The 25,756-nt window shown below is 40.7% G+C and overlaps 1 protein-coding gene across 6 annotated transcripts in view; it reads left to right on the top strand.

The window, feature by feature from the left end:
- SHISAL1 (shisa like 1) overlaps nt 1-25,756 on the top strand; it is a 294,813-nt gene that overhangs the window by 212,239 nt on the left and 56,818 nt on the right. For 3 of the 6 annotated variants that reach the window (XM_054037973.1, XM_054037964.1, XM_054037956.1), the window contains 3 exons: nt 13,724-13,907; nt 16,201-16,300; nt 21,714-21,927. In XM_054037973.1, the coding sequence (XP_053893948.1) occupies nt 16,234-16,300; nt 21,714-21,927 (281 nt within the window). In that variant the 5' untranslated portion in view covers nt 13,724-13,907; nt 16,201-16,233. The remainder of the gene's footprint in view (nt 1-13,723; nt 13,908-16,200; nt 16,301-21,713; nt 21,928-25,756) is intronic. The other 3 variants (XM_054037982.1, XM_054038000.1, XM_054037992.1) reach the window with 1 other exon arrangement.

Below are 25,756 nucleotides of genomic sequence, written 5' to 3'. Positions count from 1 at the left end.
ACTGTCTGTCTGTGGGGACCCTGCTGACCTGCACTAACATTTCATTAATGCTCTTTGATCTAGTCTTGATTCAAAAAGTCTCCCACATCACTAAATCCAGTCCAACCATCTTTGAACTCATAATTCAGTACAATTTGTAATTTACTTCACTAAGACACAGTTTAGTGTCTGGAGTATGGGACTCTGCACTTACTTATTGATCTACTATATAGTGGGCATAAAAAACCTTATGGTTAATTAAAAGAGAATCATCAGAGAATGGGCATCTGTGATAGCTGCCAAAAGGATTACGTTTTTGTTTGATATAAGGTCAAAGAATTTCATGACCGCAGATACTGTAGATGGTAACAGAGCTTGAAAATCCACTGAGATATTAGGGTTGAAATAAGCTTGTACTTAAAATCTATAATCTGCACACACATGTGGCCCCTTGAGGCAAGGGGTAATACTGACAGGATTAGTGAAAACAAATGTATTGTCATTTGTTAGCTTTACTGTTTATTCTTTCTCTGTCTTCACCAGTTAATTTTAGCTTTCTTTTTTGCTTAATATTTTTTCTTGTACGTGATCATAAAATTGACATAAAAATAAAATAAGTTAGATCTGTTTAAAAAATAAAAGGATTTGGATAGTTAAGGGCATTTGAGAGTAACTGTTCACCACTGAGAGTAAGAGGTTCAGTAAGAGGCCCTCAGTTAGGTAATATATATTGCGTGGTATTAACAACAAAGAACAGGAAGTATTCTTACTCAATTCAAGTTTCAAAAAACAAAGCATTATTTTTTTAAATCAAAGCATTACTTAAAGCACTGTTAGCCTTGTTTAATGTCTTTAACATATCTGAGTGATGTCCTTGTTCATTGTTGTCTTTGTGTTTCAAAGCCAAATGAGGATCCTGTTAGACATATCTATTGGTAAATGGGAATATCTGTGCTTCTGTGTTAAAGTGTGGCTAGCCTCACTCATCAAAACTTTGTAATAAAGCAAGAAACAGATGTATTGATTTAGACCCAGCCTAGGTTAATTTTCCCCATTTACATTTAAGCGCTTTGGGGCAGGGACCTTGGTGAATATTTTCAAAGACACAAATGGCGATCAGTTACCTAACTCCCACCGGAACTTAATGGACATTAGGCACCCTTTTTAAATCTCCCTCTTTGACATTTTACTTGCTTGGAAAGCACTATACTATCCGGTTATGATAAATGAATAGTCCCCTTTAATTTGCGATTTTACATATAGTGCAGACAGGGTACTGTCCACCACTATGGGTAGTCTACACAGCAATTAAAAACCCGCGGCTGAGCCATGCCAGCTACTCAGGCTCACAGAGGTCAGGTTAAGGGGCTGTTTAACTTCAGTGTAATCATCCAGGCTCAGGATGGAGCCTGTGCTCTAGGACCCTGCAAGGTGATAGGGTCCCAGAGCTCAAGCCCGAACGTCTACACCGCAAGTCCCTGGGCCTGAGCCCCACGAGCTAAAGTCAGCTGGCCTGGGACAGATGGTATCTAATTGCAGTGTAGGCATATCCTAAGTTACCTAGATGTGCTCTCTCTCGTATTTTGGTTCTGCAGATATATAATAAAAATATTATTTTAGGCACTAACGCAAGTCTATATAACTGTATACACACAGGAAGCAGGTCTGTTGTTCATTTTTATATAGTCACTTTTCAGAGTAGAATGTTTCTTTTAAACAGAAGGACAGTGTTGTACTTAAGACTCTGGACTTGGCCTGAGAGATCTTGGTCCAACTCCCAGGTCTGTCACAGACTTCCTGTGTAACCTTGGACAGCCGTCTTAATCTCTCTGGACCTCAGTTCCCAATCTGTAAAATGGGGATAATACTTCCTCTTTGCTACCCTTTGTTTGCCTTGTCTATTTAGATTGTAAATTGCACAGGGCAGAGGCACAATGAGGCCCTGATCTCACTTGGGACCTCTAGGCCCTACTGCAATACAAATTATTAGTAATATTTCTGTTTCCCCACATATATATAAGGGGTACAATACTCCTCTACTTCACATACTATGAATTTGTGTTTGTACAATTACTTGAAGATCTCAAGTGCTACATATGTGCTAAATATTATAACAGGAGGATGTAAAGGTGGTGATTTTAAGAGTGCCACTTTCGAAAGGTTGTATTAATGGATATATCACCTATAGCAAGCCAAAGAAGAGTAGTTGTGGTTTATTACTACAGATATGAACACTTAGTGTAAAATCCTGGCCCCATTGACTACAGTGGCAAAACTCCCATTGACTTCAAAAGAGCCAGGACTTCACCCTTCATCTTTATTATTTGTCATCTAAGGTGATAATCAAAACACAAAATTTAAGCTCCTTTATAAAATATATGGAAATTGGTGCACTTCTCCATAGAGAGGAAACTTCTATAGCATAAAGCAATGGAGCTGAATAAAATACATGGTTGGGTCATGTTTATTTTATGCATGACTCATAGTGCACTTTCCATCTGCAAACCATAAGGTGCTTACAGTCAGTGCATACTAATGTGAGTTCGGGTTTAGGAGGATGTAGATTTATAACTAGAAACAAAATATTGGCTTGGAGAAAAGCACAGCAGTGTTTTCAGAAATAATATTTTCTTTCCCAGCATAAAACATTATTGTCAGTTCAAGGACACTCACACTCCTAGATTTGCAACTCATCAGTCAGTTGCTTTCTGGTCATAACTTCGCATTTTAGGATGGATTATGGTTCTTGTTTACTTTCTACCATACGTAACAGAGGACGTGTTAACATAGGAAGACTAGTTTTAAACTATGGGCACCTCAGATCAGTACCTGGGTTACACACAAAAATTGAATGCAGTGGGACTACTGATGAACGATGAGCATGTGAATAGGTCTTTGCAGGGTCTGGACTTGATTTACTTTTCATTATTTATATAGGGGGTTTTGTACTTAATTCAGATTGGGCAATATTTTTTTAAAAAATAAACAAAACTTTTGGTTTTCATGCACTAGCATAATGTTGCAATATATAGCTAGATACAGATTATTGGTAGTCTATATAAATATAATGATCATATATAATTAAGTTTTTGGGTAAGGACCATTACTTTGTTATGTTTTTGTAAAGTATCTAGTACATCAGGGGTCCTGATCCATGACTACATGATTACCGTTACTGTAATACAAATAATAATAGCATATACAGTGTGTGCATATGTATGAACATGCATATACAAGCACACTAAATAAAGAATATAATTTTTAAACTGATAGTGGTCTCAGTCCTGCAGTTATCTTTGTTACCAGACTCCTTGCACCTGTGTAGAGACCCTTTGAAGATACTAGGGCTCCACCAGGGTGCAGGAATCTGCCTGTGCACAGCCAATTGCAAGACTGGGACCAGTATCTCTTCAAAATGTTGTGCTAGGAATTACTAGTCTTATTAAATAGATACAATCTCATTTGCCCATTGGTCTATGTGGTATTTTTCAAGAATTCTGAGTTATACACAAAAGAAGAGACTTTATAAATGACTGTTCATTGAAAGGCTCAGGAACAAAGCCTCAGGCCTGTGATGCCATCAGCAGCATAGCTTTGTTTTACATAGTCCTTTATTTCCTAAAACACAGACATATAGAGTGGAGCTAAGCTGCTCTCCCTCCCTCATGTCCTGCTGTTCTACATCCTCCACACCTGCTGTTCTCTGACTCCTCTAACTCTTTGCCTTTCTCCCTCCCTCCCCCCGAGGTTTTCAGCTCGAGACTGGTGGACAAAGGTTTCAGTAGCGCTTCCCTCGGTCATGCAGAATTGTAACTCTTAATTTTTAATAAGGAGTTGATGTTGAGAGAGTTCACTGTGCTCCAAATTTAGCTTTTCAATTTAAAAACCTATAAGCTGGTGTGGCTGCAGGGAAGCAGACTCGAGGACTCCAGCTGGTCAGTTTCTTAAAATCAGCTTTTTATATTCTTTAAGAATATTGCAGCTGCTTAGCCAGTCAAAAGCCAGGTTACCTTCTTTAGCGATCTGACATATTGATCAATAACGGGGGCTAGCACAAAAGGGGGGGTCTGAGAGGAAATGTAGCTTCCCCACTTCTGCTATATGCTGAGGGGATGTTCCTTTCCTGTCCCTGGCATGAGCTTGCAGTGCTCCCTCAAAGCTCCCTTCCTGTGGCAGTCTACTTTAACAGCTGTCTCTAGCCATTATTATTGACAACAACAACTTTATTACTTATGGGTGTGACTGTGACGTTCCCAACGGTGGCACAAGAGAGCAAGTACCAACCTCAGGGGAGACTATTAAAAAAACGGGGTACAAACCCCAAATTGGTCATGCGTTCTAAATGCAGATTTCACCAACCAACTGCACCAAGTACAAACTCCTAAGGCACCTTAACAGCCTTAAATGGAATCACAGCCAGTCCCTTTGGAACTCCAGATTGTCTTTCTGCCCAGATGAGTGTATCTCTGTGGCTGATAGCCCTTATGACCAAGAATCACAGCAATATTCAGGTTACTCCTAGTCCCAAAGGACCAGTCACTTACTCCAGATCAATTACACCTTAGATTGCACACCAAGGACAATGTTTGTAGCAGATCCTAAAATAAACTATATGAAGATGTATTAAATAGTAAAGGGAAATGAGAGAGTTATTTATAAGATTAAGGCCATGTCTGCATTACAAATTTTGGTCGATACAAGTTATGTTGGTATTAAGCCACTAGAGTTAGTATATCACTAGTATTACCGGCATAGCTATGTCAGTTAGAGGTATGGGGTATTTTTTACTGGCACCACTTATGCTTGTAAAAGCCCTACTGTAGGTGTAGCTATACTTACAGTGGTCGGGAGAACCAGCATAAGCTATGCAAATCTAAGCACTTTTATATCAATTACAACACTAGAAGATCTCTGTAAATAAGGCCTAAAACTGTAATCTCTTTGGGGCAGGGACTATATTTATTATTATTGTTGTTATTGTTATTATTTATTATATTTTATTTTATTTATTATTACTCCTACTCCCACTAACACATGAGCAGGCCAGGCACAATAAGACCCTCATCCCTAATAGAGCCACTGGATAGTAACAGTACAAATAATAGCCAACAGTAAAGTGCAAATCAATGTTAAAGTGCTATCCATACACTGTCATATAATATGCTTTTAAGATGAATAAAATATCCAGCCGTGGCGGTGACTTGAACTTGTTTGACACTGTTGTTATATTTTGTAAATTCTTCTACTCAATCTTCAGGTTTGTCTTGCTCTTAGTTTTTTTTTTTTATATATGTAATTATAAAATATAATTATAACTTATATTTACCTAACTGTGTTTAAAGATGCAGTATCTTTCCTTCCTGTACTCTGAGATGCTTATGTGTTTTTACATCAAGACTGCTTGTCACATGAAGCAGTTCTTTCTTTTGGCGATCTCTTTCTTTCCAATGACTCACAAGGAAAGACTCCTAGATAAGCAGGCAGACAGGGTGCATAGGCAACCAAAGTTGTGTACACAATAGCACAGTGAGAGCCAAAATGCACCAACTCATTTGACTAAAGCCTGGTAACAAATTCCATCAATTAAACAATAAAACACAGAACAGTGAGCTGACAATATCAAACACTATGGGATCCAGGGTTCAGAGAGGCTATAGAATGAGTTCAGATTACAGTGCAACCAGAAGCTCTCAGCCAGTGAAAATGAAAAGCTGTCTTCCCATTATTTCTACCTTATATAGCTGCTCTGCTCATTAGCAACATCATCACAGGACCCTCCTCTGGAATTCTCTTTTTTCCCCAATCTCTCTGGGTTGCATTTTCACTAATGAAAATAATAATATACTTTTTCATCAAAGGTTCTCAACCACTTTACAAAGATGAGCGAGTACCATTATTTCCATAACCTGAACCACAGAGGGGAGAAACATCTTGCCCAAAGCTATGCAGAAGGTCATTGATTGGCCGGGCTTGGAAGAGAACCCCTGGTCTCTTGGCTCCCACCCAGTCCTGTGCCCCACCCACTGGACTTGCCACATGCTATTGACACTGATAAAACAATGCTTTCCTCATCCCTCCAAGCTTAATACTCCAAACTCATTTTAAATCCCCCTGTCCAGTCTAACTATTAATAATAAAAAAATTCTCCAGCTACGGCCTTGCAAATTATAACATTCCTATCTCCAACTTCACTTTTGTGGCCAAAGCTTAGGAAACATTTCACCTCTTCATGTTTCACTTATTCTACCTGCTGCCCTGTCCAAATAGCTCAGGGAGCACCCTGAGCTACACAGCACTTAATCTGACTGTTTCACCCAGCACTAGAGAACAGCAGGCACAAAGGGAGAAGCAAGAAGAGGTCAGGAATGTTCCCTTTATTTTGCAATCAGGGATTATATAATAGATGCAGTTCCCAGTTTTTCTAAACAAAAAAACCTGATTCCTTCATATGCTTGGTCTTCGATATATAGTACTAGTCTATACTACTAGCATCTGTTTATCTATCTTTGGCATTTTTCACACACCTATCACTGTGGCATCCAGACACCAGTATCTAGTACTAATGCAGTACCCAAGTGTTCAAAAGTCATGAGTCAGGCTTAAAAATATCATGCTCTTGGCCTAGAAATTATGAAATTTTTAAAAAGTGATACATTTGGGTTTCTTTTTACTTGTCTTCTGGTTTCTGATTTGAGGAGCAGGGGCTTAAGGGAACAATTAAGACTTATGATTGTGCTGGGGATCCCCAGGTACAACCTGGAACTGTGGGACCACTGTGTATCCTTAACTCTCTTGCCTGGGTTGTCTCTCACAAAGCTATGCCAGTGACAAGCAGCAACACCCCTCCAGACACTGTGATCACTCAGCCATCAACATGTGGAGCCCCACACCAGCTGTATTACATGACTGCTCCTTGAGCCACTTATGAATCATACAGAGAGGCACCAATCCCCAGCCTTGGACCCCAGAAATACACCGTCTCGTACTGCTCAAGGTTCCCTTGGACAGTGTAAGCTCATTAATAAGTTCACCATTCTGACAATAGGGTAGTAGATGTGCCCTTGTTAACCGGAGCTAAGATTTCCCCAAGCACTTCAACCAAAACCACACTGTTTTAGGTAAAATATAAAACAAATGTATTAACTTCAGAAAGATAGATTTTAAATGATTATAAGTAGAGGAGATTAAAGTTGGTTACCTAAGGAACAAAAATAAATTTGCAGTCTAAATTCTAACTTTAACAGACTAAGCAAGATTTGAATCAAATAGTCTCTGACCCCGCTGGATGTTACAGGCAGCTTATAGTTCTCAATGCTCAGACTGAACACCCTTCCAGCCGGGGACCAATCTCCCTTGTTCCAAGTCTTTGTAGTCCAGATGATCTTTCAGGTATTGAGATGGAGGGAGTGGGGAGTGAGATCAAGTGATAATGAACTGTCTCTCTTTTTATACTTTCTTCCAGCTGCTAGAAAGATCCCCGCTGTGACATGGGGACCAAGCAGTCTCCATTGCTGACGTGCACTCTCTGGGAGAGTGGATTCTTTTTGATGGGCCATCAACGCCTGTCTGGCTCTCCTTTGTTGCAACTGAAAGGATAGCTGTGGGGTGTTTCCCAAACTCACAACATATTTCAGTAACACATATAGCAATACTTCATAACTTCATAACATAATGATAGCACATACAATCCAACAGGATATTAATGTTCAACTGATCAAGACTTTTAAAATGATACCTCACAAGGTATACTTTGTACAAACTGTATCATATCACAGTGGTGAATGTGGGGTTCCAGGGTGCTACTTTGAGGTATAGAGTGTCACAACGATACAATTGCAAGAGCTGGCAATATTGATTCATAGATTGATAGATTATAAATCCAGAAGAGACTAGTGTAATCATCTTGCTTGACTTGTATAACACAGGCGATAGGACTTCCCTGAATTGATTACAGTTTGAACTAGAACGTCTCTTTCAGGAAAAAAACATACAATTTTGATTTGATAATTCCCAGTGACGGAGAATCCATCAAAACTTTTGGTAAATTATTCCAGTGATTAATTACCCTCACTGTTAAAAATGTTTCTAGTCTGAATTGGTTTAAATTCAACTTCAAGCCACTGGGTCTTGTTTTACCTTTCTCAGCTAGTCTGAAAAGCCCTCTATTCTCAAATTTCTGTTTTCTTTGTAGCTACTTTGATCAAGGCACCCTTTAACCTTCTCTTTCTTAAGCTTTCTTAGGATGAGAAGACTAATAATTGGGCCTATCAATTTACTTTAATTGTGAGCTCAGCTGTAAAAAGTATGTGAAAGTTCATAAAATGTCACAATAACTATAATAACACATGTTGATGGGAAAAGGCACAAAAAGGAGACAAAGACTGAATTAGTCTAAACACAAAGGCTACTGATATAACTCAAGGAATGTGTTAAGATCATGCTTGGTAAACACAAAATATGGGTCCAGAAATCAGTGAACCAAAATAGGTGTGTCGGCAACTAGACCTAATAGATAGGCAAAATAATGAGGGGATGGGCTATTCCACCCACTGTGCTTTTTGTGGGTCCTTAAAGAAAGAGCCTTCGGGGGAGGGGGAGAAAAAAGAACAGGATGGAGGCTACTGGAGCGAGCTTCGCCATCATCGCTACCACCCCACCATTTCTTGGGACCCCAAGCCTTAATCCTCCTGATCCTGAGGGATGTCCTGACCAGAGCAGGCCAGAGACAGGGATCCAGCTGACATCACCACTCCTACCCAAACACCACCTGAGATGAAATGGGATCAGACTTTAACAATAACGGCTCCAGCTTATCATGACACACTTTTTTTTTTTATATGGAGATATACCTATCTCCTAGCACTGGAAGGGACCCTGAAAAGTCATCAAGTCCAACCCCCTGCCTTCACTAGCAGGACCAAGTACTGATTTTGTCCCAGATCCCTAAGTGGCCCTCTTTTCCCCAAAAGGACAGTTATTGCTGTCTTTGATACCATCTAAGAAACTGTCTTAAAAAGAGGGGGGGTGGTTCTGAAAACTCTCTCCAGCTAAAAGGAAAGGGGTCAAGGGATGTTGTTAAAACAAAAGACTTATGTCATATTTTACATCTCAAATCTAACAGTTTTTCCTTCTTTTCTTTATCTTTAATAAAAAGTGAAAAGGATGTTTAATGAGGTGTGTGCCATGGTACTAAGCATGCTGAGGTCTCTTAAGGTCTGGGGTTTGGTATACACTGTTAAATGTCAGACAGTGACTGGATTATATTAAAATCTTTGGCCCATATATTCCATCTAATTCAGTGGTCTCCAACCTTTTTACACAGAACATCACTTTTTGAATGTAAGTGCAACCCAGGATCTACCCCGCCTCTTCCCCAAAGCCCTGCCCCACTCACTCTATCCCCCCTCCCTCTGTTGCTCGTTCTCCCCCACTCTCACTCACTTTCACCAGGTTGGGGCAGGGGTTGGGGAGGGAGTGTTGGCTCTGGGTTGGGGACGAGGGGTTCGGAGTGTGGGAAGGGGCTCCAGGCTGAGCCTCAAGCAGGGGGTTGGAGTGAAGGAGGAGGTGAGGGATGCAAGCTCTGGGAGGGAGTTTGGGTGCAGGAGGGGGCTCCGGGCTGGGGCACAGTGTTGGGGTGCAGGAGGGGGGGGGTGCTGGGTCCAGGAAGGGGCTCAGGGTTAGGGGTTGTGGTGCGGGCTCCTGCTGGGCAGCACTTACCTCAGGCAGTTGCTGGGCAACAGCACAGCGGTGCTAAGGCAGGCTCCCTGCCTGCCCCGGCCCCACGCCACTCCCGGAAACAGCCAACACACCCCAGCAGCCCCTGGGTGGGGACATATGGCTCTGCGTGCTGCTCCTGCCTACAGGCACTGCCCCCTCAGCTCCCATTGGCCGGGAATGGGGAACTGCGGCCAATGGGAGCTGCAGGGGTGGTGCTTGCAGGCAAGAGCAGAGCGCTGATACCCCTGCCGACCGTGGAGGCGTGCTGGCTGCTTTCAGGAGCAGCATGGGGCTGGGGCTGGGGCAGGCAGGGAGCCTGCCTTAGCCCCACTGCACCACCAGACATTTAGCTGCCAGAGATTGTGATCGACAGGCAGAGGCTCCAGGATCCACCAGTCGATCGCGATCTACAGGTTGGTGATCACTGATCTAAACTAATACAACAGCTCCCTCAATCTTTTAATATAAGCCATGTTTCCCAATCTTTTAATCATTGTCATGGCTCTTCTCTTCTCTGCAATCTATCAACATTCTTCTTGAATTGTGGACACAAGAAATGGACATACTATTCCAATAGCAGTCACACCAGTGCCACATACCTGCTTGATATTCCCCTGTTCATACATCCAAGGATCGCATTAGCCATTTTGGCCACAACATTGCACTAGAGCTCATGTTCAGCTGATTATCCACCCATACCTGCAAATCTCTTTGAGTTACTGCTTCCCAGCATAGAGTCTCTCATGCTGTAAGTATGGCCTACATTCTTTTTTCCTAGATTTATGACTTTACATTTGATCTTGTTGAAATGCATATTGTTTGCTTGTGCCCAGTTTACCAAGCAATCCAAATCCCTCTGTAGCAGTGACATGCCCTCTTCATTATTTACCACTCCCTCAATCTTTATGTCATCTGTAAAATTTATCAGTTGTGATTTTATTTCTTCTAGGTCATTGATAAAAATGTTAAATAGAATAGCAACAAAAACAGGTCCCCTTTGGACCCCACTAAAAACACACCTGCTCAATGATGATGCCTTGTTTGGTTACATCTGTAGATCTGTCCATTTAATGTGTGCCATAAGTTGATTTTGTATCATTCTAGTTTCTTAATCAAAATGTCATGAATTAGCAAGTCAAATACCTTACAGCATTGTAAGTATATCACATTAACACTGTTACCTTTATCAACCAAATTTGTAATCTCATGATAAAATCAAGTTAGTTTGACAGGGTTTATTTTCCATAAACCCATGTTGATTGGCTTTAGTTTTATTACCCTCCTTTTTCTTTGATAATAGAGTCCCAAATCAGCCACTCTGTTATCTTGCCTGTGATCGATGTCAGACTGAAAGGCCTATAATTACCCGGGTCGTTCTGCTTACCCTTGGCACATGAGCCTTTTTCCAGTCCTCTGGAACTTTCCCAGTGTTCCAACACTTACTGAAAATCAACGTTAATATTCCACAGAACTCTTGATTAGCTCTTTTAAAACTCTCGGATACAAGTTATCTGGACCTGCTAATTTTAAAAATGTCTAGCTTTTGTAACTGGTGTTTAACATCATCCTTAGTTACTGTTGGAATGGATAAGAATGATATGGCTACATCATCTGGCTTTTTCCCAAATACAGAACAGAAATATTTATTGAACACTTCTGCCTCATTTGAATTATTATTGACAGTTCTACCATTTCAATCGTGTAATGGATCAAATCCATTTGTTAGGATTCCTTTTGTTCCTGATATACTTTAAAAACTCCTGATTTTCCTTAACTCTCCTTAAATCTTTTTACTTCCTTAATCAATTTTCTACAATTCCTGTGTTATATTTGTTACTATCAACTTCCCCTTTCTTCTAATATTTTTGCATTTTTATAGCAGCTTTTACTTCTTCTCTAAGCCAGGCTGGTTCATTAACCAATCTGGCCTTCTTTCTCATTTGTGGCTTTTGGGGTATATAGTAAAATGTTCTTAATAAGTACCCAGTTATTGTTTGCATTTTTCTGGTTAAATTCTTTCTCCCAGCAGATTTGACTTATAATTGATTTCAGGTTAGTAAAATTGGCCCTTTGAAAGCAATTTCAAACAATTATATATGACAATTTCCTAACTCATAGTTAGGACAATTTCCTAACTTATATATAAAATTGATCTGGATTTTATTCTATTTGCACATAACAAACATAATCAAATCATAAATCACTTGTATCTAAATTACCTCTAATTTTAGTTCTCTGACCAGTTCCTCTTTATCTGTCAAGATGAGGTCTAATATAAAATCCCACCATGTTAGATTTTTTTTGAGTTAGGAAATTGTCATATATAAGTATTTGAAATTCCAAAGTTGTTTTTTTAATACTGGCAACATGAGACCTCCATCTTAGGTCACCCAAGTTGAAGTCCCCTTTTGCATGTGACCATGTGTGAGAGAGATTTGGTGGTCTGTAGAAGACACCAACTAGTTCCCCATCTTGTGCTTTATCTATTAGAACATTTATCTATCCGCATTCAAGAACATTTGCTTTTGAGTTGTCGGTGATAAGTAGTAATTTTTTTTGACATAGTATGACACTCCCCTCTCTCCGTTTCTCCACTCCATCCTTCCAAAATAGATTTAACCCATTGATTTTTAACATTCTAGTCATGCCAATCATCCCATCATGTTCCAGTAATACCAGCTAGATAAAATTTATGCTCACAACTGAGCAATTCCAGTTCCTATTGTTTATTATCCAGGCTACTAACATTGGTGAATAAGCAATAAAAGAATTTCTTCTCTTCATGCCCTTTGGTGTCACAGCTAATGTAGTACTAACTTCAGATGTACTGCCACAGAAGACAGGAGAGGGTGTACTGCAGCACTCTAGGTACCAGGCATAGGGTCTACTCCCATTGACATAAATGGCAAAATTCACTTTGAGGCAGATCCTCAATGACAGTCAAAGAATGCTCAGATTTCAGAGTTGCAGCCGTGTTAGTCTGTATCCACAGAAAGAATAGGAGTACTTGTGGCACCTTAGAGACTAACACATTTATTTGAGCATACGCTTTAGCCCACGAAAGCTTATGCTCAAATAAATTTGTTAGTCTCTAAGGTGCCACAAGTACTCCTGTTCTTTTTAAAGAATGCTCAGCACAATTGATGGGGTAGAACAAACATGGATTTAAGATAACTTTTCACTCCCCCAATCTTGGGTCTGGGCTGGGCTGGACCAGCCTTAGACATAAATTAAAGCAGCCTTTTTATGGCGGCTGCCAGGTGGACTGCCAAGGAACTGGGTAGGTGAACGAGCTTGCAGGCAATCAAGCAGAGCTCCATCAGAGTCAATGGACATTTCAATTTCCACAAATCGGCAAATTCTGATAAAAAAATATTTCGTTAAAATTTTTCCGACTAGCTCTGTTGTCTAACCCACTTTGTGAACTACTGCATCTTCTAATGTATTGGGTTTTCAACCTGTACTCCGTAGACTATGTCTAAAATTTCCAACGGGGTCTGTACTGCCATTCAAACTTTTTTAGGGGTCCGCAAATGAAAAAAGGTTAAGAACCACTGTTCTAATGGGATGAACCTACGTGTTGCGTATAAGTATTTAAATGTAAAAATGATTGATTTATTTTTAGGGCTGTCAAGGAATTAAAAAAATTAATCTTAAACAATAATAGAATACCATTTATTTAAATTTTTTGGATATTTTCTATATTTTCAAATATATTGATTTCAATTACAACACAGAATACAAAGTGTACAGTATTCACTTTATATTTTTTTTTATTAAAAATATTTTCACAGTAAAAACCAAAAGAAATATATTCATCTAATACAAGTACTGTAGTGAATCTCTTTATCGTGAAAGTTGAAATTACCAATGTAGAATTATGTACAAAAAAACTTCATTCAAAAATAAAACAATGTAAAACTTTAGAGCCTACAAGTCCACTCAGTCCTACTTCAGCCAATCGCTCAGTCAAACTAGTTTGGTTACAATTTGCAGGAGATAATGTTGCCCACTTCTTGTTTACCAGGTCACCTGAAAGTGAGAACAGGAGTTTGTATGGCACTGTTGTAGCCGGCATCGCAAGATATTTACGTGACAGATGCGCTAAAGATTCATATGTCCCTTCATGCCTCAATCACCATTCCCAAGGACATGCATCCATGCTGATGACGAGTTTTGCTCGATAATGATCCAAAGCAGAGCAGACTGACGTAAGTTCATTCTCATCATCTGAGTCAGATGCCACCAGCAGGTTGATTTTCATTTTTTTGGTGGTTCGGGTTCTGTAGTTTCCGCATTGGAGGGTTGCTTTTTTAAGACTTCTGAGAGCATGCTCCGTACCCCATCCTGATCAGATTTTGGAAGGTACTTCAGATTCTTAACCCTTGGGTTGAGTGCTGTAGCTATTTTTAGAAATCTCACATTGGTACCTTTGTGCTTTGTCAAATCTGCTGTGAAAGTGTTCTTAAAATGAACAACATGTGCTGGGTCATCATCCGAGACTGCTATAACATGAAATATATGGCAGAATGTGGGTAAAACAGAACAGGAGACATACAATTCTCCCCCAAGGAGTTTAGTCACAAATTTAATTAATGCACTATTTTTTTAATGAGCATCATCAGCATGGAAGCATGTCCTCTGAATGGTGGCCAAAGCATGAAGGGGCATAAAAATGTTTAGCATATCTGGCATGTAAATACCTTGCAACACCGGCTACAAAAGTGCTCTGCAAACTCCTGTTCTCACTTTCAGGTGACACTGTAAATAAGAAGCAGGCAGCAGTATCTCCCGTAAATGTAAACAAACTTGTTTGTCTTAGTGATTATCTGAACAAGAAGTAGGACTGAGTGGACTTGTAGGTTTTAAAGTTTTACATTGTTTTGTCTTTGAGTGCAGTTATGTAACAAAAAAAATCTACATTTGTAAGTTACACTTTCACAATAAAGAGATTGCACTGCAGTGCTTGTATGAGGTGAATTGAAAAATACTATTTCTTTTATCAGTTTTACAGTGCAAATATTTGTAATAAAAACATAATATAAAGTGAGCACCGTACACTTTGTATTCTGTGTTGTAACAGAAATCAATATATTTGAAAGTGTAGAAAAACATACAATATTTAGTAAATTTCAATTTGTATTCTATTGTTTAACAGTGCGATTAATCACGATTAATTTTTGAGTTAACTGCGACTAATTGACAGCCCTATTTATTTTAACTCATTTTAACTCCCGTAGTTCTTCCAGACATAGTAAAATAGCCCAATTTGCTGACAGTATTCCACTGCCTGAGGCATGGTCTCTTACATTACAAAGTTTGGTGTGAATAGCCAACCAAGTACTCCCTTAGGCTCACCTCTACTTAGTGCTGTAGAATATAAAGGGTATATATAACTCACAGTGTTTAATGTAGCTAAATAAAAGGATAGCATATTTTAAATTTTCTTATGGGAAATGTGTTTTTCCATGCAACGGTTGTAGTGGGAATAAGACAGTTTTGTTTTCCCATTGTATTACTCTAAACCAGTGGTCACCAACCGGTCAATCATGATCGACTGGTTGATTCTAGAGGATCTCCCAGTCGATCACGATCTCTAGCAGTGTAGTGTGGCTGCCACTAAGGCAGACTCCCTGCCTACCCCGGCCCCATGCCACTCCCGGAAGTGGCCAGCGCAGCCCTGTGGCCCCGGGGGCGGGGGGAGCCGGGGTCTTCCTCTGCACGCTGCTCCTGCCTGCAAGCACCGCCCCCACAACTCCCATTGGCCAGGAGAGCTGTGGGGCGGTGCTTGCAGAGAGGGGCAATGCATGGAGCCATGTGCCCTCTGCCCCTCCTTCCCTCCAGGGCTGCAGGGGTGTGTTGGCCCCTTTTGGGAGCAATGTGGTGCCGGGGTAGGCAGGGAGCCTGCCTTAGCCTCGCTGCACCTGCCGCCTACTGGGAGCCACCAGAGGTAAGTGCTGCTCAGCGCGAGGCCGCACCCCATCCCTGAGCCCCCTCACAGAGCCAGCACCCCATACCTCCTCCTGCACCCTGAACCCCCTCCCACACCGCAAGGCCCACCCTGTGCCCCCTCCCTGAGTCAGCACCCCAAACCCCCTCCTGCACCCAAGCCCTGATCCCCCTTCCAGAGCCAGCACCCCTGTACCCAGCCCGGAGCCCCGCCCTGCCCCAGGCTCAGCCCAGAGCCCGCACCCCCTCCCCAACACCAGCCCCTACCCCAGCCCAAGTGAGAGTGAATGAGGGTGGGGAAGAGCAAGCAACAGAGAGAAGTGGGGATCGAGTGAGTGGGGCAGGGCTTTGGGGAAGGGGTGGGGCCTCAGGGAAGGGGCGGGGTAGATCCTGGGTTGCCCTTAGATTCAAAAATTGATCTTGGGCATAAAAAGGTTGGAGCTACTGCTCTAAACCATTTTCTCTATTGCAAAGCTGTGTTGCAAGTACAGATTTAAGCAGATAAAGGTGAGATGATATTGACACCTAACTATGATATTGCATCTTATTAAACAGGTAATTCTCTAATGGATCAATGAAAACAAAACGATGACAAGTTGTGGTCAACAGTCCTTGAATGTGCTGATGGTTGTGTTCTTATTGCTCTTGTCAGCAGGTAATGTTTCTTCCAGAAATTTATTTTATGTGAGCTGGGCGAGGGGATGAATGGGTTAAAACTTCATCAAACCCAAGTGCCTACAAAACTAACGGTACCATAAGTAACACTAAGAGCTGAAACAAAAGCACTGTGCAACTTAAACATAGAATCATAGAATATCAGGGTTGGAAGGGACTCCAGGAGGTCATCTAGTCCAACCCACTGCTCAAACCAGGACCAATCCCCAATTTTTGCCCCCGATCCCTAAATGGCCCCCTCAAGGATTGAGCTCACAATCCTGGGTTTAGTAGGCCAATGCTCAAACCACTGAGCTATCCCTCCCCCTTAGCTGTGCATTTGGTGACAGGAAGCTAAAACAAGAAGAGCAATACTATTTCATTTAGGAAAGTAACACTAATGGGACACAGACAAGATAAACAGATTCAACATTTGACACTCAACTTTAATAATCATTTTCTTTACTATTTTAATTCTGAAACCATATAAATCAAACAATTCTGCCAAATGATCCACCTACTACAGACCTAGAAAGTAAGGTTGTATCATGTGTATTTTCACATTGGACAAAAGAGGATGTGTGTCTATGTGTATGGATCATGTTATCCTCACACTCTGCCTGTTCATATTCTTCTGCTGCTATAGTTAAGTTTACAAAGGAGTTCCAATTAAAAGAAGTACTTTTCACAGGCTCATAACTTTCAGAAACTCACCAGTTTTCTGAAATTTTTCATGTTTGTAATTCTGTCTGAAGGTGATTTACTCTGGGGAAGTTTAAGCAGAATCCCATACATTTTTTTCTTATTTCTGTAACGGAGTAAAACGACATCCATCCCATTTTAAAATACTCTAACTGCACTTCTGTCATGAGGAATACAGCAAATACATTCAAATACATTTGAAACTTGGAATGGATTGATTGAGGATGAATAATAACAACTAGCTCTTATATAATGATTTTCATTCATATTTCTTAATGTGCTTTATGAAGTTAGATAAGCATTATCCCTATTTTAGAGATGGAGAAACTGAGGCACAAAGAGGTTGAGTGACTTACTCAAGTTTACACAGATAGTGGCAGAGTCAAATAAATAATCTAAAGGCAGGAAATGTGGGCAAATAGGGTTGAATTTAGAACCTTTACTCTGCACATTGTTCAGGCATGCTGATAACCTTTAATTACATGATCATAAGTTATCCCAAATACACATGTCGACCTACATTGTAGGAAAAAATATATTATCATCTATCTCAGAAACAGCATGTCATATTAATAAAGACTATTTCATATGCATATGCACAGGGGATAGAGTTAAGTTCGTACCTCTGCCATAATGTTCATATTTACTGGCTTTTGAGAATTTTACTTTGCAACATTAATGTTATACCTTGACTGTTCATAAAAATGGTTCAGCTTTGTTTTGGTTTGAGGATAGATTTTATATGTCACACAAACATCTAGCCTCAAACCAAAACAAACCTGTTAGGTCTGAATTTAATATGTTTAGCCTTTTCAGCCCTGATACTGTCTCTTTGGAGGGAGGGGACATGCTGTCTGTAAAGAAATATGTCTTTGATTTTATCCTGTTTACATAGGATTTCTGCATATTACATAAATCATTGATAAATACCAGGCACTATTCTAGCATTTTATTTTATTTGTTTATGCATGAGTACCTTATCCTGTCATAGATCCTTTATTATTTTTTGACATTTCTCATTAGCACATAGGGCATGGTGATATGCTGCAGGATGGGTGTTTAAAATGATAATGGCAGCTTTAATTTATGTACCCCAGGTAGGATTGTCAAAAACACTGAAGTCAGTGAGAGTTTTAACCATTGGGGATGGTGTTAACCAGTGCCAAGTACCTTTGAAAATTCTATCCCCAGCCTTTACAAAGCATTAACACAATTGAGAGTGTTTTCTTGGCCTCCTTTCACATAAAAGGCAAGTTGCCTAAAACAATGGAGGCATGTTAATTTTGTAGCAGCATCACAGTAACAAAGGTCCATAGTAACTTTGTTGATATCCAAAGTAATTACAGGGCAACTTGTGTTTATCTATGTAATCAACTCAGATATATATACAATGTATGGCCTGTATGCCCCAGATTCTGTAAAGGGAGACTACTGGCTTCGCATAATTTGAATGAAAGAACTACAGAATGCTGCTTTTTACTGCAATTATATCAATTTCATACTTGAAGAGGAATGAAGACCTAGTAGAAAGATTTCTACGTAAGATGGTGCCTTATTTCAAGCACCATGATCTATTAAAAAGTAGAATATAGACAAACAAGGATATTTGAAGATCATATCTAATAATCATTAAGGGCATAGTTTCTGATCACAACCACGAGGCACGGATAACAAAGACTGGGATGACAATGAACTGACAAGTCCCAAGTGTACAGTGCACAGTTCTGGGGACATGGTTTTGGAGAGCCAGGCAGACAGGGAAGCAGCAACAGTGGGGGTAGAGAAACAGCTGGATAGGTCAGATAACAAGATGATGGGGTTGGTAGAAGAACCAGACCTAGACTGAGCAGCTTCAGCTGGGTTGGCTGGCCTAGGAAAGGAGATGCAGCTCCCTGCCAGCAGGCAGAAAGGTGTCTGAATAGGTGGAAATAAGAATGAAAAGGAGGGCCTGCGGTAAGAACAGGCAGGCTAGAGCTCGGCTAGAAAAGGTGGTAGCAGAGTAGGAACATTGCAACTAGGGCTGGTCAGGAATTTTTTAACAAACATTTTTTTGTCACAAAATGCCAGTTCGTCAAAACTGAAACTTTTTTGCTGAAACAAAAGGTTCCTCAGCTCCAGGATGGAAGAGAGTGACCCACCACAGAATAGCCAGTAACCCACTGCTTAGAGCACTCTCCTACGGCCCAGGTTGAAGGCTCTGCTCTGCCTGATTTGGCCTAGTGGTTAGCCCGGGCAGAGCAGGGCCTTGAACCTGGTTTTCCCGTATCCCAGATGAGTGCCCTAATGGGAGGTGATGCGTCATCCCCAAACTAGAGCCTGATTAAGCCACACAGGGTGATGAATCATTCCTGTGTTAGGCTCCAGCCAGTCCACAAGCCCAGAGCCAGTCTGGTGACTCTCAGGGCAGGTATATAACTCTCAAAGGGGAAACAGCAGATCTGTTTGCTCAACATCACTTCATGGCTAGGGACTCTTCCCCACCTGATAGTGCTAACAGACTCCACAAGCCTTAGCCTGCTCCAGCCTCACTCCTGCTCTGATTCTTGATTCCAGCTCTGACCCCCTGGCTCCAACTACTAGTCCCAATTGCCACAACTCTGACCACTAGGCCTGACCATCCCCAACTTGGTTTCTGACACTCACGCCCTGGGCTAGTGGCTCTTCTGAGGGGGTACAGGGACTCTCATGTTATTCTTATGAAAATTTTGAAAGATCTTGGTTTCATTCTGATGTAGAATGAAAACAAATTTAGAAACCTTGACATTTTTCACTAAAATGGAATTCGTATCGGCCAGCCCTAGTGGCAACCCTTTGACCAATATGATTGAACTGGGACTACTAAGACTGTGATGGAGAGCAAGAAGATACAAAATTTAGGACTTATTGGTATTCACTAGTTTGAGGTGGCTGTACAAATAACTCACAATAAAGGGAGCCATGTATGCATGCTACAAAGAATATCTCCCCTGTCCGCTTTAACTCCTAAGCATATAGTTTGATTTAATTCAACTGACCGATGCTTTAGTTACAAAATAATGGGTTGAAACTCATTGATGAAGTTAGGGATGGTAGTGAAATTTTCCTGAGCTTTTAATTCCATGAAAAGTTTTGATATTTCAGATATTCACCCTGATTCAGGATAAAAATAGATGTCAAAATATCAGAATTTTGATAGAAAATGGATGGAAATTCTGGTTTTCGACCAGCTCTCCTCAGAACCTCGGAGTTCCACGGCTCGGCTGTGACCTTAATCCCAAAATGGCATATTCTTCCTCGCAGTAGATCATAGCAAAGGAGTAATGCCAGGATTGAAATGCACTCATTTCTCTTAAATGTTTATTGGCATCTAATTTACTCAGGCATTGTCTACAGCCAAATATACACCAGTTTAGTTAAACTGGTGCAAACTTTTGTGTGTACACTCTATATTGGTAAACTGACACAATAATAATAAGTAATAATGAGACCACCACCTACCTCTTATATAGAGCTTTTCAACAGAAGATCTCAAAGCAATTTAACAGAAAAGGTCAGAATCGTTATCCCAATTTTCAAACAAATATAAAAATATGAGTGTCCATGCACGAAGTTGCACCAGTTAACTCAATCAGTTTAAAATAACACCTTAATTGATTGGTGCAACTTTGTGTGTACAGCAGTCCCTAGTGTGTCTGTCTCAGTTCTGTAAAATCAGAATAAAAATACATAATTTCTCCCACATTTTGTCTGTGGTCTATATTTAGACTGTAAGGTCTTCAAGGGCAGAGACTGTGTGTGTAATCTGAGATGTGGCTTCAAGGCACTACCATAATATAAACCCTAAATAAATTAAAGTAGTGCCAATGTGTGAGAGCTGGGGGTTAGCTACAGACCTCAAACTCCTACAAGGCATACTAACCATCACACAACAATTAGCCTAGAGCCCACATTCTGGGGAAATATACAGAGATGATTTCTTTCTTTCAAGAGAATTGGCCAGCAAAACCAGTGTAACAAAAACCTGGAAAATGGTTTAAGAGACATAGTACATGCTTTACATGAGAATTTAATTTAAAAAAAAATTAAGATCTGAATAGTAATTGTGTTTCCATTGCTCTTGTTCTAGATATTTGTATATTCACAGTTGTTCAGCTCTGTTAGCATGGTAATATCTTTTAATTATTATTTTTGGCAGATCAATGCCTATCAAAATAATGACCTTTACAGTAGAGCAGATGTTTCTGACACATTAATAATAGCCACTGTAAATCATGTGCCTTGGACTCTTATTTCAGTTTGCATGTATGTTTTTCTGGGATAATAAAATCATCCCAGAAAAATGTTAAACTAGCTTTTCTATATCTTTGCTGATATCCCATAGTTTTAAAACTTCATAGTTGAAGATATGTACTTAAATATTTTAGTGTTCCCTGCTGTCCAAGATTGTGGTAGTTCTGGACAGCATTTCTTCTCTTCTGTTTAAAACATAAATGAATTAAAATTTAAAAAAGTCAGAAACATAGTAACTCAAAATGGAAAATATCACAAAAATGCTTTTCATGCTGTCAGTAGTCATATCAAATATTATGAGGTTGAAACTCCTGAAATACATGATTACTGTTTCTCAGAAGCCAGGAGAAATATTGTTTAAGATTAACAGAAAAATGAAAATGGATGTAACATGCAACTAACACATATGACTCACAAAGACAATATCAATCTTTGTTTTACAGCATTGTCTGCACATTTTCGTGTCTGTGAGCCATATACAGACTACAAAGGCCGCTACCACTTTGGTTTTCACTGCCCACGTCTTTCTGACAATAAATCTTACATCTTCTGCTGTCACCATAACAACACAGTATTTAAATACTGCTGCAATGAGACAGAATTTCAGACTGTTATGCAGATGAACCTAACGGGGAATGCAGATGGATATATGCATAAGTAAGTAAATGAGTTATAAAGTACTCTTTACCAAATTATTCCAAGTCTAATCACATAATGTAAGATATATTTAATGATGGAAGCAATTAGAATAATTGTACATACACATTTCATTCCTAGAAGCTCTTCTGTACAAGTCTACTTCTCATAAAGGGGATGTTTACCTTTGCTTCTATAGCTTCGATGCCCATTATATAAATTCCTAAGCGCATGTATGTAAATTTTATAAGCATATAGGCTGTTTCTCCCCTCAAAATTGGACAAAACCGTGTTTAAATGTGTATCTGAAAACCCCAACAAGTGATAGCAAGAGAAAGGCAAGTTGACATTTTTCAGATCATCCCAAATGTTTTGCATGGATAATTGCTATTTTGAATTTGTGCATGTTTTGCATATTAATGACTTGCAATCACTGAGCTTGATCGGCAAAATGCACTTGGTTGTTTAATCACCTTGTCTGCTGCTTGAGATCCTTTTTCACATTCTCTTTTTAAAAGCAGCTCTGTGGCCTATTGTTAAAGATAGAATATAAGAACTTTTGCAGAAAAACTGACAGGGTAGTAAGTAGATCCTGAATTATGGACTGCCTATGCAGTGGGAGCAAGATTCTCAGGTCCAGACTGGTACTACTCAAGCATTCTCGCCATGATTGAATTCTCCTGATGGAGGGTGGAGCTCTCAACTGAGGTAAACCCAGCAGAGCCAGCTCCTGAGACAAGTGCCCCCCTCATCCTGGTTTAGGGGCAATGTCAGAGGAGGGAAGGTTTCCGTTTCAGAAGGAGTGGTAGGGAGCATCATTGCACCAGTTTTCAGCTAGTGTATGATTCTTAGGTCTTGATCATGCACCATTGAAGTCAATGGGAGTTTTGCCGTTGACTTCTATGGGAGCTGGGGCAGTGCTGTAGGTCCCTTTGAGATTATATTCTCCTGTCATAAATTAGGTTATTTTAAGTCTTAGTGGTGCCCGGTCCAGCAGAATCAGAGAGCTAGTTATGCCTCCTTAATAGCCCCCTCACACTACTGTACTGAGAGGGTCTTGTCTACACACAACAGTTGTACCACTGACTTTGTCTGTATAATTAAAACAGTACAATATCTCTAGTGTGGTCTCAGTTATATCAGTATTTAAGGTACTTTATCTCAGGCCGTGGCTACACTCGAAACTCCAAAGCGCTGCCACGGGAACACTTTGAAGTGCGAGTGTGGTGGCGCGCCAGCGCTGGGAGAGAGCTCTCTCAGCGCTGCAGGTACTTCACCTCCACGAGGGGATTAGCTTACAGCTGGGCGCGCGGCTCCCAGCGCTGGGGCACTGTTTACACTGACGCTTTACAGTGCCGTAACTTGCTGCGCTCAGCGGGGTGTAAAGCGCCAGTGTAGCCATAGCTTCAGTATAGCTTATTCCCAAATGGGAAGAGGAATAAGCTATGCCAGTATAAGGCACCTTAATACTGGTATAAGAGCATCCACGCTAGATGTCAGGGTACATCTACACTACAGGGGGGAGTCGATTTAAGATACGCAAATTCAGCTACGTGAATAGCGTAGCTGAATTCGACGTATCGCAGCCGACTTACCCCGCTGTGAGGACGGCGGCAAAATCGACTTCTGCGGCTTTCTGTCGGCGGCGCTTACTCCCACCTCCGCTGGTGGAGTAAGAGCGCCGATTCGGGGATCGATTGTCGCGTCCCTACGGAACGCGATAAATCGATCCCCGAGAGATCGATTTCTACCCGCCGATTCAGGTGGGTAGTGTAGACCTAGCCTTAGTTTAAAAAAAAATCACATCTCTAACCAAAACAACTATACCAGTATAAAAACTGTCCATAGACCAGGCCTTGGATGCATGACAGAATCTAGCCTTATATTTTTACAAAAGCAATACACCAAAAACTGTTCACTACCACCAAGTTTGTTACACCTTTAGAGAAAAACTTGCAAAGCGTTGTGTGCGGTTCATTCATGGGTTAATTATTCTTGTCGCCGACTTCAAATTTGTTTAGTTTATTTTGAATTACTTAGGCAATTTAGCAATTTAGCTGAAATGTTCTTTAGCCTGTTATTTATGAACAGTGCTCTAAAGAGAGAAATTGGTAGCATATGGGAGAGAGGGTAATTTGGGGTCCCTGTTGGCAATCTAATTTTGTTTTTGTTACTTATAGAAGCCTAGAGCCTTTGATAAGCACCACTATTTATATATCTAACAATAATAATTAACAAATCATTCAGCTTTGCCTGGGAACGTGTTACTTCCATATTCCTTATGGGTGAAATTCATTCCAGTGCCAAGAACCAGCAAAAGGGCCATGTACCACTGAAGTCCTATTTTCAGGTTTGGACTGGGACTCAGTGGTGCATATGTTTTGTGCTGCCCATCTGCACAGGGGTGAATTGTACCCTATGTGTGTTAAATCATGCACAGTAGAAGAAGAATTTAAAAATATAGAAGTCCCAGGACCATGACTTTAGCAGTGCTGCAGCTGAGCAAGTCTTCCCCTCCTTGAAACCTACTGGACTTTCAGGAATGTGAAGGGATTGGCCAGGGTCAGGAAAAGGAGTGGAAGCTACAGATCTATGAGAATCTCTGGCCACAATCTTGAGATTTCCTGGTTAGGCACTCAGATGGGTTCTCCCAGGTAAAAATAACAAAGTCAATTCCCACCCATGCGGTCAGATCATGGAAGGGTAGTTAAACGGCATTAATGAATCTCCTCCCACCCCTCCCACATTTTTCTTTTTTATGTGGCATTAATCCTAGTAGGAAAAAAAGGAAACATCTTGCTTTATTGCAGTAATTCTCCAGCTTTTCCTCCCAATCCCCACCACTCCTGCTTCAGCCATGTACATTTTTTGTGGAAAGAATACTGACCACTATGTAGAAGGGGAAGGAGAATCCTACATCGCTGCTTCCTCCATCCATATGAAACTTCAGTGCTTTTCCCTGCAGCTTTGCCCTCCAGTCTATAGAGAGAGCCTGACCCAAAGCCCACTAACTTCCTAAGACTAATAGGAGTCTTTCTTATAACTTAAATGAGCTTTTGAACAGGCCCATTGTGAAAAGGGAGGGAGAGTAGCATAGGATATGTCTACACCGCAGCTGAGAGTGAGCCTCCCAGCCCAGATAGACAGGCTAGCAGCTAGTAAGCTAAAAGTAGCAGTCAAGGAGGTCAGGTGGGCTTGACAGCCTGAGCCATAACATCCATACTGCTGTCTGTCTAGCTAGACTGAGGCCTGGTATATATCAGGGTTTTACATCGGTATAACTACATTGCTCAGGGGTGTGAAAAATCCACCCCCCTGGGAGACATAGTATAACAACCGAACCCCCGGTGTAAACAGCACTAGGTTGATGGAAGAATTCTTCGGTCGACCTCGCTGCCACCTCTTTAGGAGAATGGTTCTCCCATCGGCATAGGTAGTGTCTACACCGAAGTGCTATAGGTGCAGCTGTGCTGCTGTAGCGTTTTGAGTATAGACAAGCCCTGAGAGGATCTCAGCTGTAGTGTAGACATACCCATAGGGAACTGTGTTAGGACTTTGCTAGTAAGATTAAACACTGTTCTGGTTAACATTTCTTTGGATGCTAATATAGATAGAGCCCAATTTACAATTAAACTACCCTGTCACCAGTGTCCTCTATTAAATGAAAGCCAGCTATGAAAAGGATTGTTTGTGTAGACATAATTTCACACATCAGTGAAAGAAGGCTTTCATAAAACATTGTGTCCTCAGTAACTGTGGAGAATGAGGGCATGAAGATCAGTGAATTTACAGCTGAGGATTGTGGTTTTAAAAGATAACATTGGAGAAATCTTTTTTGCTTTATTTTCCC

This window comes from Malaclemys terrapin, chromosome 1, assembly GCF_027887155.1.
Source record: "Malaclemys terrapin pileata isolate rMalTer1 chromosome 1, rMalTer1.hap1, whole genome shotgun sequence".
NCBI lineage: Eukaryota > Metazoa > Chordata > Testudines > Emydidae > Malaclemys > Malaclemys terrapin.
The sequence above is the reverse complement of the archived record's forward strand: the minus strand, read 5'-3'. Positions and strand labels throughout refer to the sequence as shown.